The following is a 16127-nucleotide window of genomic DNA, read 5'->3' on the forward strand; positions in this document are numbered from 1 at the left end:
TCTTTGAAGTCTGCCTTGGCAAAGACGCCATAGAATGCAGAGCCTGATCCACGTAGTATTTGTCTGGTCCTCTACTCTACTCTTAAAAGCTGGAGTACTCCTCAAATGAATTTCGGTCTTTCTCGTTCTTCAAGCTCTAAATCCACTCATCCCCATAATGGCCGAGAGTGTGCAGACTCATCCTGCTGGTCCTCCTGGGCTTGCTCACGCCGGCCCCATGCTGACCACATTAGCAGCGATAGATGAGCGAGATGTTATTCATGGCAGAAAATCTCAAGAAATATGTGGATACTACAACTCCCAAAGCCCGACAGTTAAGACTCTATTTGAATCCTCTCATAGTAATCTCATTAGAAACCTACAATAAGCTAATGTATCCTGGCTTTTAGATTGGGCAACATAGCGGTGTGCCAAACCGTTATCGATGGAATTCAACTGCAATACCAGTGGCGCACATTTCGGATGTGAACCCATAGTTCTCACAGCTTGTCTTCCTTCAAGTAGATGCTATGGCCAGAGCGCACGGGTTGGATGCTGGTTCGTAACTCACGCACAAGTATAAAGTCTACACTGAGGGCTAACTGCGAATTAGTTTACGACCAGAGTTCCCAGAATGTTTATCCGCTTACGAGGTTCTCGGGATGCGACGATCACAGCCTTTGTTTGCGCAACGGCGCAAATGGAAGTTTTCATCTATCAATCAACAGACATATCAACTTCGTAGTCGGATGAGGAAACTTGGACGACAGCCTCTACAACAACCTCCACGACAGAAGTCATGACTACCGAATCAATCACCTCGGTAGAGGAAAATATAAGTATCAAGGCGGCTCCTACGAATACAGAGTCAGAATCTGCTAGTCAGACCTCATCAACGGACAACGGGGCCAATTCTCCTAGCACACCTATCGGACCTATCGTGGGAGGTGTCATAGGAGGCTTGGCTCTTATTGCATTCATTGGGTTTGGCTTGTGGTTTGTTTTTCGCAAGAATCATAATCGCGGCACAGACACCAGCGTCTACACGCCAGCAAACTACCATTCTCCCTCGCAATCTTTGCCGAGTTATGGTTATATCAACCATACATCTCCTGATCCTCAGTACAACCACCCGCCCATGTCTTCAACACCTAGGGATACATCTCAGAATTTTAGCAACTTGCCACATGTGGTAAGTCCTCAGCATTCAGAGCTCCCATCAACACCAGGCCGCCCAAGAACACTTGAGATGTGATGGGAGGATTGAATTAATGCATTTGAGTCCCTACAATGTCTTTGTGAGATGAGATATGGATTGGACTTAGCAGACTAGAAGAGAGACCAGAGGATTTGGGAGTTTATGGCTGGTATAAGATAGCTCTACGTGACTCCGATTACCTTCATGGTTCTTTGAACAGGAATCGAACAATGGAATTCCGTATGTTCATAGTTACCAGGAGTGAACAAGAAGGATGCTTGGAAATGTGCCTGTTCATATATCATAATCTATTGTTCTGATTTACAGCCCAAATCCAAGATCTTCACAATGCATTGTTCTTTTTCTTCATATCCCTTGAGAGTTTGGACATATCACCAACACGCGACTTGTTCACTGTGGTACTGTCACAGTTGATCTATTTGTCTTAACTATATAAGTTGCTCATCTCTTCAAACGTTTTCTATTCCTCACAGTCTCCAAGACATCGCAAACCGTCTGCATATGCATCTCATAAACACACCATCTAACAAAACTGTTTATTTTCACTTTTGAACCACTGCCCAACATGTGTCAGAAGGTCGAAACAGTATGCTGCCATTGTGGTGAGCTTCTCTTCGAGTACTTCATTGCTTGCAATGCATGGCGTGTCGATGCAAGACAAGCAAGCGACGAAAATGAACCCCTTCCACTCGCATCTCAGTGCGAATATCCCAAGGAGAAGGAAATCCAGCCTTTGCTGTCAGGATGCCCCAACAACGATTCCTGCCCTTATTGGTTTGCAAACCTGTTCCGGGGTTATGGTGAAGCTGCTAACAAGACCCTACAAGTCAGGCAGTTCCGCGATCAAGTTGCCCAAGAGAAGTACAGCGAATGGAAGGAGGACTTTGCTCGTAAGTACTTCGTCAAGAAGCCAATTCTGCCTCGACAGGAACCGGATGGCTTTTGGTATATGGTCTTAAATGATTTTCTCTCGGGAATTGAATCTGTCGAGCCTATCTCTATCGTTTTCTCTTTTGATGGAGGCCAGACTGCTTTCGAGGCTCTTGAGGATGCTGTGCAGTCCGAAGCCCAGCAGAATACCCTTCTGTAAGAGTGGCACAATTAATGAAGAGAACTCAAAGATTCTGCTGCTCCTAAAATTCCGGACCGAAAAGACAAGTTCTACGGAGATGCTGTAAGAGTATCAAGGTTTGGTAACCCCCTGTCTGGAACTGCTCTTATCCCATGATGGATATGGGCTGCGACGGAGATTTTCTAGACCAAAACAGAAGCGCAGGACCGCTGATGTTTTGGATATTCTTGAAACAGGAAAGGTGAGTGCTTAACGAACTGCCCTAGATGAAGTTATAACAGCACAGCTACCGGCGCTACGATATAGAGTATCGACTGGCGAGGATAGATAAGGAAGGATAAGGGAAGGCTGATAGTGACAAATTGATACCCCTGAGTTTGCCCTGATTTTTACAGAAGATTATTCCGCGATCCGATGACCTAAAAACTAATCAACTTGTGACGGTTATTTAATTATGTGGCTTGTGTGTACGTCTACTGTTTTCTAACGTAGATGTAGTGCGAGGACTGTGTTCCAACAATAGGCTGGCTCAAGAGTCGTAAAATAAGTATCGCTACAGGAAGGAATCTCGAGAACTACAAAGAATGGACTACAAAGCATCTAACAAATCGTCAATTGAATGAAGCACGGCAGACTAATTAACCCATCTTAATCAAGAAAATATCATTAACATCCTTTTCGATGATCCAACAACAGCGTCACTTGTCCAATGCGATATCAGCTTCGAAAGACAACTCTTGGCAATAAAACGGTATTGATTACGACACGACTGTCTATCAAGCAGAACGCCTTTCCCAGTAACAGACCTAGTATACTCTACAACCCACTTAATCCGACTTTTTCGATCTCTTGCTCTTCTTCTTCTTCTTCTCCCCGAACTCCTCTTCGTAGACCTCAGCTGCCGTCTGCTGGCCAGCCTTTCTCTTCTGCTTGGACGATTTCACGCTGACGACAGGGTTTGACTTGCCCTCCTTGGCCGCGCTCTTGACCTGCTTTTCCGCATCTTCCCATGCGGGAGCATCACCTTCGATCTCGTATCTATTCCGTTGTTAGTTTTTTGTATGTCGTCGAATGGCGATTGGCAACTTACTGGTCGAGGGGCAACGAGTCAATAAGCTCTCTTTGCTTCTTCTTGAGCTCTCTCAAGGCCTCGTCGCCACCCTCCTCGAGTTCCTCGTCGAGTGTAGTAGCCAGAGGCACGAAGCGCTCATCCACAATCTCGTCGTCGTGAGCACCATCAGCGTTCTCGCGTGACACGCCCAGACGCTCGGCCTTGGGAAGCTCTGCATCTACGGCAGTGGAGACAACCTCAGCGAAGTGTTTAGTCACCTTGCGCATAATCTTAATAAACATGGCAAGGAGCTGTTGTGTAGGGAGACCAATCTCCCCCGAAATGACCTCAATGTCCTTGCGCTGCAATCCAATGGCGAGTAGAATGGACTGTTGAACTCCTGTCAAGCTGACCTTTTCCTTGAGACGTCCTGTGAAGTACAGATTGGCGATTATTGGAACCAGATCGAGGATAACGTGGTAGTCGAGCATGTTATTGGAGTATGAGTCAAGTCGCTTCAGATCGAAAGGAGTCATGTAAATATCAAGATCGGACCTGGCAAGTGATTGGATCTCGAACGAGTCCAGCTTTGCACCGGCATTCGCAGACTCGTCGATGCTAAGAGCTGTGACGGGGGAGAATGAGCGGAACTGATATGACAGCAGTGACAAGAATCGCTTTTGGAAGTCTCGGGAGAAAGCACCAAGCCAGCTTCGGTCACCACTGTTTTCAAGAGGTCGCAGCATGACACAGGTGTGCTCGCCAGTGAGGTCGTTGGCTGTCTGTCGCAGATACACGGGAGAGAAAGATGCCCTCTTCCAGAACTTGTGCAGAGGACTGGTCAAACCGTAGCTCACACCTACATAATCAAGCGGCTCGGGCTTCTTCTCGGAGAGCTTGGAGAACAAGGGGGGCATCTTGTTGATGTCTCGCACCTTGATATCGTCATCGAGAAGGTTAGCACTGGCCAGCTCGGCGTCCGTGACTCGAGTCATCGTCTCTTCCATAACTTGGTCCTCGTCCTCAGAAAGGCTGGCAAAGCGTCCCTCGTAGTAATCGACGAGCAGCTCCAGAGCCTTGGTTCCGTAGCCCATGGAAACATACTCGGGGTTTGTGGCAATTCGGACAACTCGGGCACCAGAAAGAGAAGCAAAGTCCTCATCCTGGAATTGTTGACTGACAAGCCAGGGAATGAGATCACCATTTGGTCGCTGTCCACGACTCAAACTGTTGAGAACACTCTGCCTGCTGATCTTTCCTTCCAGCGAAACCTGGATAACACAGAGGGGCTCTGGCAATCTTGCGCTATCCTCGGAAACTGGAGGAACAAGAACGAAGAGCTCGTGCGCAGGCGCATCACTCATAAGCTGCAGATCATCAGGCGAGTTTTTATAATGACTGGCAACGTATAGCGCAACCATTTGTTGCAAGAACTTCTCAGACACAGGGTGGAAGGAGAAAAGTGTGTCGCGGTTGACATTGAGAAGATGACATTGAGTGGGATCAGGACATCCATTAATGCTAGACTTTGCCTTGGGAAGGGTTGCATCAAGACAAAGTACAGTGTTGAGCCACTTCTCAACAGCATCTCCCTGAGCATATCGGATAGGCTCAGACAGGGTGATCTCTCGTAGCTTACGTCCAGCCTGGAACTCCTCAGTCTTTGACGTCTTGCCAGTTGATCGGTCTGCAATCTCCATGCCCTCGCCTGCTGTGGAAGCAGTGCGTGATTGGTCTCGCAGCTGCTTGATGAGCTTGAGAGAAAGAGAGCGTCCTGTACCCTCGTAACCGTTGATGGTGGATGCCATGAAGACAAGGTAAGGACCCATCAGCTTCCTGACCAGGGGCAGAGGAATTGCTGCCGCCTCATCGATCACTACCAACTCAGCCTGTCCGAGGACGTGAGCATCTTGAGGGCGAATGTACTGAATGGTCTGTCGGTGCTGTCGGTGAATGTTGACACGGACGATGGCTTTATGGAAGTCGGGGTTGGTGCTCTGAATGATTGAGTAATCGGCGTGATCGGCGTAACCCAGCTCGTCGAAGCCCTTGAAGACGAACTCGAAAAGAGTTTTCAGGTTTTCGGGGGAGGGCGAGGTGATGAAGATGTTGCTGTATCCGTACGCAACAGCGGCTGCGACAGCAACACCCATGGCCGCAGACTTTCCGCGACCTCGTGCCGCAGTCAGAGTAACTGTGCTTCGTAGTGTCTTTTCAGCGATAGCGTCTGTGAATGTAACAAGAGCCTTGGCCTGGTCGACAGTCTTGGCGAGAGAAATGAGAGGTCCCACTGGCTGTCGGCCCTCGTTTTGCTCCTTCATAGCCTCGAGCTCGATTTGAGACTCAGTCTTGGCGTTGTCCAGGTCGGGAGGAGGTAGCTTCTTGACACCTTTACCACCGGAGATGGGGAGCACATTCATCTCGTCGTCGATGACCAAACAAGAGTTGCAGCTGCCCAAGGACAGGATGAATCGTTCGTTGAAACGAGCCACCACATCGTCGTGGGCCTCAGTCCTGTATCGTGAGTGCACGTCCATAGACAGGCTGTAAAGCTGTTTCAGGCTGTTCATGCCCTTCAACAGCAGAACGACCAATCCGCCACCTTCGACAGTCTCGATCGTTCGCGCAAGGATGTTGGGTGTGATGGCCTCGAAGTCCTGCAGAATACACATGCCGAATGTTTGACCAAGAATCTTGTCGGTCTCCTTGTAGTAGGTATATCGGATGTTATGTAGTGATACAAACAGCTCGAAGGGGTCCTCGGTGTTGGCCTCTCGGATTCCTCGCTTGATTTCCTTCTTGATCCTTTCCTCGCGCTTCTTTCGGTGACTTGGAAGCTTTTATTAGCCGGGTCGCATCGAGCGAAGGGACTTCAACAATTGCTCACCTGGTGAAGCCCAATAGCTTGTTCTTGTAAGCCCACAAGACAGACTTGTTCTGCTTGATATCAAATTGTGACATGATGTAGTGCAGACGAACGATCACATCCTTTGACCTGTCTCCCACCACGACAAAGAAGCTTCTCTTCTTCTCTTGCAACCCATTTTGAATGAGCGCTGGAATGCGCGAGTCACTATGATACTATTAGCATACTAAACAAAGCTCAAGATACCAAAAGAGAAACATACACCGCTTTGCGCTGCATTTTTTCAGATTTTTCTACAGCGGATTGCTCTGAAAATACCTGGGCGCAAATGCGATCTCGTCTTCAAGTGGGACCTGGTTCAAAAATCCAAAATTTTGGCGGTCGATAAAATTCTGCCGGGCGGTGAAACTTCGGTGAGACATAGTAAAAGTGGGACGTTGACGAAGTTAGCTCTCGATCTCACCGAGAACTCTTGGAGTCAAGTACGGTGGCGCTCGGTGTGGGTTTCAATTCTCACATACATGCTGGTCTTCATTTGATACAACAACTAAGTGGCTGCTTGGTATCGTTCATGAGTCACGAAATTTCTCAATCATATTTGTGACTCGACTCGTACGATTGGTAGTTTTACTCTACATGAAAAGTTCAACAAAACTTTATGAAAGCATCAAACCTCACAAGCAATAATCGTCATACATGCACGAGACAGAAAGCAAGGATCGATGAGTGAATTGTACAGCTAATCATACATGATTCGTATATCTGAGACAGATGTCACGGCAAAAATTATCCCGACTTATTCAGAATGATGAATGTTATGCGAGTCTATAAAAATATGAAAAGTCTCGGATCGCAATGCCAGTCCAAACTTGTAGAGAAATCATCACCATCATGCCCAGACACCACGAATGAAAACATGTCCTTTGAAAGCCCCATATGCGAGATAGGGGGAGAATCAAAAAGAGAACTCGGACGGCTAGGGGAATATGTACGCATGTCTAAGTTCGATCCAACTTGCGGCGCAGGACTCGCGTCCTCTTCATCAACTTCTTGTACTTCTTCTTCTTCATCTTGAGCTTCCGTTGTCTCTTTACACTAATAGCGTGCATATCGCGGCGGCCTTGTGCCTCATCAAATTTGAGTTGGCGGAGGGCCAGACGCTCGAGAAAGCTTCGTGGTTGATCTTGCATGATTCGGGGGCTATGAGCCATGATGCGGATCTGACCATCGGGGTCGGTAGACTCCTCAATGGTGAAGAGGGCCTTGTAGACACGGTGCTGGGGAACGTCCTCCACGGCTTCCGCTTCCGCAACAGCACTCTCTGGCTCGCCAGCAGCCTGGGCTTGTGGCAGAGGGGGAGGCCGGAAGGGGAGGAATTCCCCAGACATGGTATCAATCTGGAGGTACATGCTCGACTCGGTACCATCGGGATTCTTGATATCAACCTTGTGCATGACCTCCTGGCCCTCTTGTCCACCAATGGTCATCTGGGCCATAGGACCTTCCAGCTGCTCGATAGTACTGGAGAGCGTCGATTCGGTGTCGGCCAGCTTGTTGTTTCTGCTTCGTGCGGCAAAGATAGAGGCAAAGTGCTCATCGGACACGGCTCGGGGCATGGTTTGGGTAACAGAGATCGGTCTGTGTAGTGAGAAGAAACTTGATAGACCAAGAGCTGAGCCTGGTTAGTAATTATTCTATATACGCAATTGGATTCTTCTGGGGTCCTACCTTCTTGTGACATGTGATGCGTGCTGGGGACGCTGGGCAGCTTCTTCATAGAAGCCGCTCGATCGGAGGCATCCTTGTTGCTCTTGCGTTTCCGCTTCTCGCCGCCCGACTTGGGCGTTGAAGTAGCAGGAACCGACTGACTGGCTGAGATGTCGTTGGGACCATTGTCGGATTTGGAGGGTTTCGAGGAGGAGTATCGTCGCTGTTGATTTTGAACAAAGACAGGAGTAGTCTTTATAGTGGCTGAGGCGAAGGAAGACACAACACCGGTCTGAGGGGTAGAGGAGATGGCGGAGGCGACGACACGGCGCACTGATGAAGGCAACATGATGAGTTACCAGGCGCGGAGGGACCGCGGAGTCTGGAGAGCGAGTAGAGGGGCGGTTTTAAACGTCAGGACGAGTTCCTGATGTTGTTCGGTTGTATCTTCAAACCCGGATTTGGCCGCCTGGGAAAAGGCTGCGCTGCGATGGGCAGGGTTTCTTACGCTAACTATTTGTGGCCTAAGGCAGCAACAACGGCTACTCTGACTTGGTGACATAAAAGAACAGACTGCATATGAACAGGATATCTTCTTGATGTTTTCGCTTAATTGAGAATAACTATTCTTCTCTGGTCCATAAAAATAGCAACATATGCCATCGCACTATCTCTATTGATTGTTAGAATAAGATTCATGATGTCTTGTAGTTGAGTTTATCGCTTCGTGAGGCATTGATACTCAAAACTTGGACCATTTCTGTCTACTTCCCCCTACATCGCGCCCAGCATTCTAAACACGGACCGTACCCCAACCACTGCACCTGGTTTCCATCACGGGGCTTCTCCGCAGTTGTAACAGGGCGCTCAGAACCTGGGAGACGCAAGCCTACGGCGGCTATCATGGGTCTTTGTCCCCGATCTCACTGATAACCGATCCAGGGCAGCTCGGACATTGATTACCGCTGTATCATGAGTCTTGGCAACCCATCCCGTGCTCATAAGATAAGACGAATGAGATCCGTAAAATGACTATGAAAAAAAGCAGTCATGTGCTTCTGATGGCTTAGTATAAAGAACTATATCATCTAATGAAACATGGTTGAGCCCTTTTAATCCGCTTGATCTCATTCCTTCTGCGCTGTATATTCCCTGACCGTGTGAAAGTAACAAGCCTAGTCAACTCTTGCGAAGGCAGAGTATCAACCTTGTTCGGTATATAAACACATGCGTTTATGTTTATACGAAGATAGCCAGCAAGACGATTCTCTCAACAAATCGGTCCTTATCTATTGGGAATTGACCCAACTCAAATACGAGTTCCAGCCAATAGCAATGATATTGGCAAAGAAAAGACGATACTGTAAAGGGATGAGCGAGAAGTTGATGACCTGGACAGCAGGCCAGAGCATCCAATTGGCCTTTAGAGCGGGCCACCAGGACTTGTCGATGCGCTCCTTTGCGCTCTTGCCTTCCATGGTGGCCATGCTACCCAGGAAGACACCTATCATGACAGGCGCAAAGCCAAGCTGGTCGCAAGCAACACGGGCGAGAACCTCGGCCTTCTTGTTGTTTCTCACGTTGACCCTGCGGGCGAGAAAAGCGAACCATGTTGTTGCAACGGGACCGAAAACACCTGTCAAGAGTTAATGCTTGTCTATGGATAGAGCCTAGGGTCGAGGGAAGACTCACAGCCACCGTAGAGGGCCATTCGACCTGTTCGAACCAAGTCATGCTTCTGAACACCCTTTTTCTCGACAAGCTGTTGAGCTGTAACATCACCAGTAGCAAACAGAAATGCCGTGGTTACACTTTGAGTAAGCAGTGGACGCGCAGCCAATCTGGCATTGTACCTTGATATAGATCAGCACGGACGATACAGTGATGTTTGTATTGAATGAGAAATCAACTTGATTAGACCTACCAACGAATAAAAGAAGACATGTCGATGAGTCTGCTTTGGGAAGATCTACTTTGGGCGTAGTCAAAGTTTAATGGCCTCCTTGGGAAGATTGACAGATGCTTAAAGAATTCGTTTTTCGCAAGCCACAACGTTAGATGAGTAACAGTACGCGCCTGTCTTGTGCGAGCAAGTCGAGTTAACAAGGGCGGCTATACAGTCGTAGAGAAAAGTCTTTTTGATTCAGAGGACTGATGAACAGAGACGCGTTCTCTGAAAAAGGCCCTTTCACAAAGCGTACAGGGAAAAGCTCAATGCTTCAGATCTCAGGCAGGTAGAAGACGATTGAAGCTGCAGGTGCAAAGGGCATGACGTAGTAGAGGCGCTTTGATAGAAGTTGGCTGTCACTCAGGCTCGCTCGTCTCTTCACATTTAGCCTCAAGCTGACCTGGGGCTCCAGACTTTTTGTGTCCCACTGCGGGAGTTGGCGATCTTCTAGGGGCACGTCCCGATAAGAGTGGGAGCACGGTTACATGCACACCGATAACACCTATGTCTCAAGAATACATGCGTTGACCTTCAACAACACCACTAGAGACGCGTTCGCTCAGTATATAATTCGCTGCCGGAATGAAAGAAACTGCGGAACTTCCAGTTGAAGTTACTCTCAGCAGATAGCCCAGGGGTAGCCTTGCCATAATGGCTTGAAATAAGTAAAGAAAACACAATTGCGTTGTCACTTACTGAAGTCGCATATGACTTACACGAACCAGATTTCATGTCGTGACAGGTATAGCCTTCCATGTCGGTCCAGAACTAGGTGCGGTGCTGTTTGAAGAATAAGCAATACATTTTTTCACACTGCAGCTTTACGGGGTTGTTTGTGACTTGTTAGCATCAAACCAGCGAGGCAACACATATCACATCAGTAAACTACTAAGTTTTTGGCAATCAAGTGACATCCATGAGATAGTTCTTTCATCATGCTGCAGCATCGCTGACCATACATTGCACGAAAACATGGTGACCCTACAAGACACTGAGAGCAGACTGTTATGCATTATTCACAGAAACACGTTTTCAGCAAGAGAAGTGAAGATAATCAATATGCTTGAGATCATTCATATCGGCATCGGCGTGGACGTCAAAACAACATAGACATCGTACACAGTCCAGTGAGCCTTCCCACTTCCCAGCCCTATCTTTGATAAAACCCTGATTTTACCGTCCATAAGTACCAATAACCTAGCTGAAATACGGATAAGCAATAGACAACGCCACGAAACTCCTATAGACCACCCTATGTATATACAGTCTCCTCAGGTATCGTGCATCTTGTCAGCATAAATTTTGCTCCAAGAGCTTAAAGGAGAGCTGTGGAAAGCTAAGATAAACCAATGCGAACCTAGAAAGAGAGAACAGAGGAAGGGCAATCAAGAGCTCTTAGTCTTCTTACGACCCGACTTCTTGGGCTCTTCCTGAGGCTCGACGGCGGCGGCCTTGGTGGAACGCCTTCGCTTCTTGTCGGGGCTTGCAGGGGCAGGCTTCTCCTCAACAGCGGCAGCGGGAGTAGCCACCTTGCGCTTGCGACCACCAGTAGCCTTCTTAGGGGTCTTGGCAGGGGTTTCTGCCTCCTCAGGCTCCTCAGCAGCAGGAGCAGCGGCCACAGCCTGAAGTTGCTCAGCAATATTGTCCTGGTCATTGGCAGGTGCTTCAGTTTGGGTTACGTCCTTGAGCTCAGGCATGGGGATCTGGAAATCCTCAGCGTACTTGAGCGCCTCCTCGTCAGTCATAGCCTTGGCAACAGGGTTGCCGTTCTTGTAAGAGTGAACACGGGCGTTGTAGAGACGGAGGTTGTACTGGTAAGCATTGTTCCAACCCTGATACCCATGTTAGTAACTTTCATTCACATCAATTCCCGTCAAAGTACTGCTCACCTGCTTCTCATGAGGACCCATGTGAGCCCATCGTCGCTGACCTTCCTCCTGGACCGCACCCTTGGGTGCCTCGGCACCCAGGTCGTTCGCGATGATAGAGCGAGCGTGTTGCATGTACAGGAAGTAAGGGGTCAAGGGACGCTTGGGCGCATTGGGATCAATGGTGCGCTTCTTGCGCTCCTTCTTCTCCTCGACGGGAGGAGCCAGCTCAGGGGGGTTGATAATCAGCTGCTGAGCGGCATGCTCAAAGTTGGCAAGAAGGTTGTCCTGGGAGCCCTCGGCAGTAGGCTCGCCAAGCAGGAGGTTGGTCTGGCGAACATAGTCGGCTGTGAAAGATCTCAAGAGCTCAAGAATGGTAGTCAAGCGACCAACGGCCTAGAAAAAGTTAGACGAACTGCTTTTAAATGCGTCTTGATTGTGGCTTGTACTCGGCAATTGGATGAAGTCGAGTGCAAGTGAGTGGGGTTAGGGGTGGATAACAAAGGCATGGTGGGGTAGAGCTCCTATGGGCTTGTAAAGACCTGGAATTGCGACCAGCTGACAGCGCGTCTTAACTTTATCAAGGCCACATAAATCTTGTAATGAAGTTGGACTGATAATTCACTTTGTCGCCATACTCCAAAGATGCCTTGTTATACGGTGTTGCATTGACAAGCATCGCAAGTCATGAGCAACTCAGCAACAGCAGAGAACATAATGACTCGATTGCGCCAATAGTCGAGGGAATGGGCACGTGAAATTTATGAAGACCAGATAAAATATTGAGAACTTACCGAATCGCGCACGCGAAGAAAGCTGTCATTGTCAACAACGCGCTGCGGCATGACAGCTTGAGGTTGAGGAACCGCGACAGCTGCGGGCATGGGAACGGCCATTGTTTGCTGGGGAACAGCGGCAATAGGCTGAGGGTGTTGAGGGTATTGCTGGATGTGCTGGGGGGGAATAGGTACGGGAGCAGGCTGCTTCTCGACAGCGGTCTTCTTGGGGCGGGCCATTATGACTTAGGTGAAGGTTTCTGGGGTTTTGTAGTGATGTGGTGGTTTTGCTGGTATGGACTTCGAATGAAGCTATACGCAGACGGCTTGATGGGGACTGAACGGCGGATAAAAACGCGTTTTAGTCTGACTGTAGTGGACGCGATGCGCTGTTTTGGTGCGAAGTATTAAAGCGGCGAAATTCAAGCGGGCTTTGGCGCGTTGAGAGGGATTGAAATGCAGTGATTTACTAGGTGAGAAGTGCTGGAGGATGAGGGTGCTGAGAGTACTGAAGAACGGGGGAAAGTGAAAACGGGCGCGGGGTGGGCGGTGCGCTGAATATGTAGGGACCAGGTGCCAGGCGCAATCAGTAAATGTTCGCTAAGGCGGGGGCTTCAGAAAAATATGGTAGCGCCTAAGCAGAAAAAAAAATTAAAATCAGCGCCCGCCTTCCTACGCGAGAAAAATTAAGGGTAAAAAAAGGGAAGAGCTGCAGAGGCGCGTGTTCCTAGTGGTCAACCGCCAATTGATTGGCTGTAACACACCCGCCCGTGGCCCTCCAAGTCGCCCGCCCTGGCCACCAGAACATAGATGAAAAATTTCAGTAACTTGGGCGGGGGCGTTGAAAATGGGGCCTGAGGAGAAGTTGGACACCTATGGCTATGGAAGTCAGCAGCACCCACTGCGATCATCTGTCCCGCGACAGCCGACCTGAACACTCCCACGGACTTCTGCAAGAATTCACCTAATCCAGAGCTCAGCGGGCTCCAAGGTTTACAGTAACATCAGAGGCTCACGCAATAAATTGAATGTCCCGTAAATACTCCAACAACGCCTCTGCTGCCTAAGCCCAGCTTCCATTTTTTGTGAACGGCAACACCTACCAGTGCACCTTCCTTAGCCTGATAGCTGCACAAATACCACAGTGCAATGGAACGCCAAAACGTGATGGGCAGTGGAAAGGAAAGAGAAACCCAGCGCAATACTCGCCTGGCTCACATCAATACATCGGGATAGACCTAATATTTTCGCGTCCATCACCTCTGACGTTCACGAAAACCAAAACACTACACACCCAGTTCCCGACGACGTGCAAACAATAAGGCGAAATGAACTTTCCAACAAGCATTGCTGACTGGTTAATCAGCCATTTGCAGAGGGGACAAGTCGTCCGCCCGCTCAGTCGTGCAGCCTTTTGGGTGCTACTGCTGCAAGTGCGGAATCCTCAATGTTAGATGTATCGCGACTGTACCTGTCTAATATTTTTCTTCATCTGGCGCCAGTTTCGAGGAATACTCCTTGTCTTCTCTGTTCTATACGCGTTCTTATTGTGCTGTTATCAACGTTGCCAGCTTAAGCCTTGCAAATTCGTTGCCAAAAACGACTTACAGCGGCTTCCAGGTCTCTCACAATTGCAATCACCAAAGCCGCGATCTTTCAGTGATACCAGCAAAGGACTCCTTCAGCGGCTTCTCTAGTGCTTTGCATGACGCCTCACAGGGCATGCCGGAACGATGTATCACTGTCACACCCTGAGGAGTGTGTTGCTCTCCACTCACCGCCTCGCAAAACCCAATCCGAGAGCACCATCACCTACTGAACTTGCTGGAAAGTGACCAGGCGGGGTCATTCCAGCACCTTCACCCTTGACCTGTATATTTCAGCACGATCAGCCAGGGGGCACACGGAATGACGGCCACTACTGGCGCTCAAGGTTCGCGGTTCTTTTCAGGCACTTGGCGTGTCCCCGGCGTCCCGCTGTGTGACAGAAACTTTTCAACTCTCTTACAGAAACAAACCCCCACCGAGTGGTGGACAACCTGCTGTCTACTTCAGTCAGTCACTTGGTACAAAAGAGATTGTGACTATGTTCCGTTACGGTCTCTAGCAATGTGCCTCATCTGCTACCCCTGCGCGTTCTTCCATTTCACACTGGCCTTCAGCCATGGATGCCGAGTCCTGTGATATCGACTCGATTAGCATAGCTTCAGCGCATGCAAGTAGCCCGATTTACAGAACTCTTTTAGAGCTGTCTTTGCCCGTCTTTGCCGCCATACAATGAAGCTCGAATTACAGCGCATTTGTAGAGGCCACAAGCCGCCACTAAAAGCTTCCGTGAATCGCTGTCGCATCAGAAAAAGCCCAACTTGTCTCGAAATATATACCTACCGAGATTGACAACCAGTACTGCAGTGATAATCAGCGGCCAGCGCAACTAAATCCACTGACTGGGCATTGATGATAGTGATAGTCGTTTACAGTGTCGTAAGCCGAGCTACACAACCCTACTGGTTCAAATTCGTTATCCAGAACAAACATACTCTCTGTCCACTCAATCTTGTTATGAAGGCAACTTGATGGGTTTCTGTCTGATCTTTGATACCGCGTAGCTTGAGAGGGACCTCAACCCCGCCCTGTTAGATACTGCTGGATGTTACAAAGACACAAACGCGTCTTCAACTTCAACAACTTCTGTTCTCAAAGTACTTGGTCAAGATATCTTGTCTGGCCATGCATTTGTTCACTACGTCTTGCGTGGCGTTGTGCCGTATTGTTTTCATTTTGTCTGGCTAGGTCTGTTCAGTTCGCTGCTTAACCTACCTACCTGTGTTGAAACTCAAGACCAGCCAAGGTCACATCAAACGCGAAGATATGAGCAGCTATACTTTGTACTATCACATCCTCCGTCCAAGTCTTCTTCTTAAGCCTGCAATTATTTCGGCTCCGCCGTGACTGTATAAAATCGAAATCACGATCCTAATGGATGTTTTGACTGCTAATCAGCTGCTAGAACTTGGAAGTTCTCTCTTGTCGCATTGCTTTGTCAAGGCATCTAGACGTGATGGAGGGGTAGCGCAACCCCTCAGTACAGCTCCATGAAAAACACGCTGAAGGCCCGATGCTTCTTCTTGGTCACTGTCTGGAAACTGTTATCGAGACGCCAGTTAAAACTGTATCATCGTGTTTGGGAAGCCCAGAGGCGTCTTCAGATAGAGCTTTACCGGATTTGAATCCTGCTTCTCGCCTTTCGATAGCTAATGTTTGATCAGTGATCAACTTGGCTATTCCTGCAACCACGCGTTTCTTGTTAAGCTTCATTCGACGACAACCAATGGGCCTATCGACTCGTGTCACAGACCCTTGCTATTGCCATCATGGAGGGGTGAGGTACTTGCGTTTACAGCATGATCACACCCAATAATCGTGTACTGGACCCCTGTCGCAGCTTGTAAAGCTTGCCCAAGCTTCCTCTGCCCCTCGATCATTCTCTAACAAGTTGCGGGCCCTGGGCGGATGCGCATGATTTCATAATTTCATGCTTGGCACGACGCGAAGCAAACCAAGCGGATCACGTCTTGACTGCCGGTTGATCGACCGGGAAAACTGGATTTTGTTAGCAAGTTGAAAGCTGCTATCTTGAA

General features: G+C 48.8%; 6 protein-coding genes across 6 annotated transcripts; 2 read left to right on the top strand and 4 right to left on the bottom strand.

Annotated features, from left to right (window-relative positions):
* The first annotated feature begins 600 nt into the window (after nt 1-600).
* Nucleotides 601-1529, top strand: EDB82DRAFT_98571 (uncharacterized protein). Its single transcript, XM_025738209.2, has one exon. The coding sequence runs from the start codon at nt 779-781 to the stop codon at nt 1232-1234; it is 456 nt and encodes a 151-aa protein (XP_025588143.2). The 5' UTR covers nt 601-778; the 3' UTR covers nt 1235-1529.
* A 234-nt stretch (nt 1530-1763) lies between these two features.
* On the top strand, nt 1764-2288 carry EDB82DRAFT_472553 (uncharacterized protein; the record flags this gene model as incomplete). The annotated part of the gene is made up of 1 exon (XM_025738198.1): nt 1764-2288. One exon carries the CDS (start codon nt 1764-1766, stop codon nt 2286-2288), a length of 525 nt encoding a protein of 174 aa, XP_025588142.1.
* Nucleotides 2289-2879: 591 nt separating this feature from the next.
* Nucleotides 2880-6528, bottom strand: EDB82DRAFT_491518 (GNAT acetyltransferase 2-domain-containing protein). The gene is made up of 4 exons (XM_025738187.2): nt 6450-6528; nt 6209-6394; nt 3361-6150; nt 2880-3308 (listed from the first exon to the last, which is right to left on the bottom strand). Exons 1-4 carry the CDS (start codon nt 6464-6466, stop codon nt 3098-3100), a joined length of 3204 nt encoding a protein of 1067 aa, XP_025588141.1. The 5' UTR covers nt 6467-6528; the 3' UTR covers nt 2880-3097.
* Nucleotides 6529-7185: 657 nt separating this feature from the next.
* Nucleotides 7186-8243, bottom strand: EDB82DRAFT_521830 (mitochondrial 37S ribosomal protein mS38; the record flags this gene model as incomplete). The annotated part of the gene is made up of 2 exons (XM_025738176.1): nt 7186-7859; nt 7916-8243. The coding sequence occupies 2 exons, from the start codon at nt 8241-8243 to the stop codon at nt 7186-7188; spliced, it is 1002 nt and encodes a 333-aa protein (XP_025588140.1).
* A 940-nt stretch (nt 8244-9183) lies between these two features.
* On the bottom strand, nt 9184-9838 carry EDB82DRAFT_521831 (protein SYM1; the record flags this gene model as incomplete). The annotated part of the gene is made up of 3 exons (XM_065609094.1): nt 9184-9530; nt 9587-9747; nt 9819-9838. 3 exons carry the CDS (start codon nt 9836-9838, stop codon nt 9184-9186), a joined length of 528 nt encoding a protein of 175 aa, XP_065465892.1.
* A 1251-nt stretch (nt 9839-11089) lies between these two features.
* EDB82DRAFT_98659 (uncharacterized protein) lies at nt 11090-13161 on the bottom strand. The gene is made up of 3 exons (XM_025738165.2): nt 12505-13161; nt 11732-12106; nt 11090-11674 (listed from the first exon to the last, which is right to left on the bottom strand). The coding sequence occupies exons 1-3, from the start codon at nt 12724-12726 to the stop codon at nt 11228-11230; spliced, it is 1044 nt and encodes a 347-aa protein (XP_025588139.2). The 5' UTR covers nt 12727-13161; the 3' UTR covers nt 11090-11227.
* Between the last annotated feature and the right edge of the window lie 2966 nt (nt 13162-16127).

Source organism: Fusarium venenatum, assembly GCF_020744135.1.
Source record: "Fusarium venenatum strain MPI-CAGE-CH-0201 chromosome Unknown EDB82scaffold_1, whole genome shotgun sequence".
Taxonomy (NCBI): Eukaryota; Fungi; Ascomycota; class Sordariomycetes; order Hypocreales; family Nectriaceae; genus Fusarium; species Fusarium venenatum.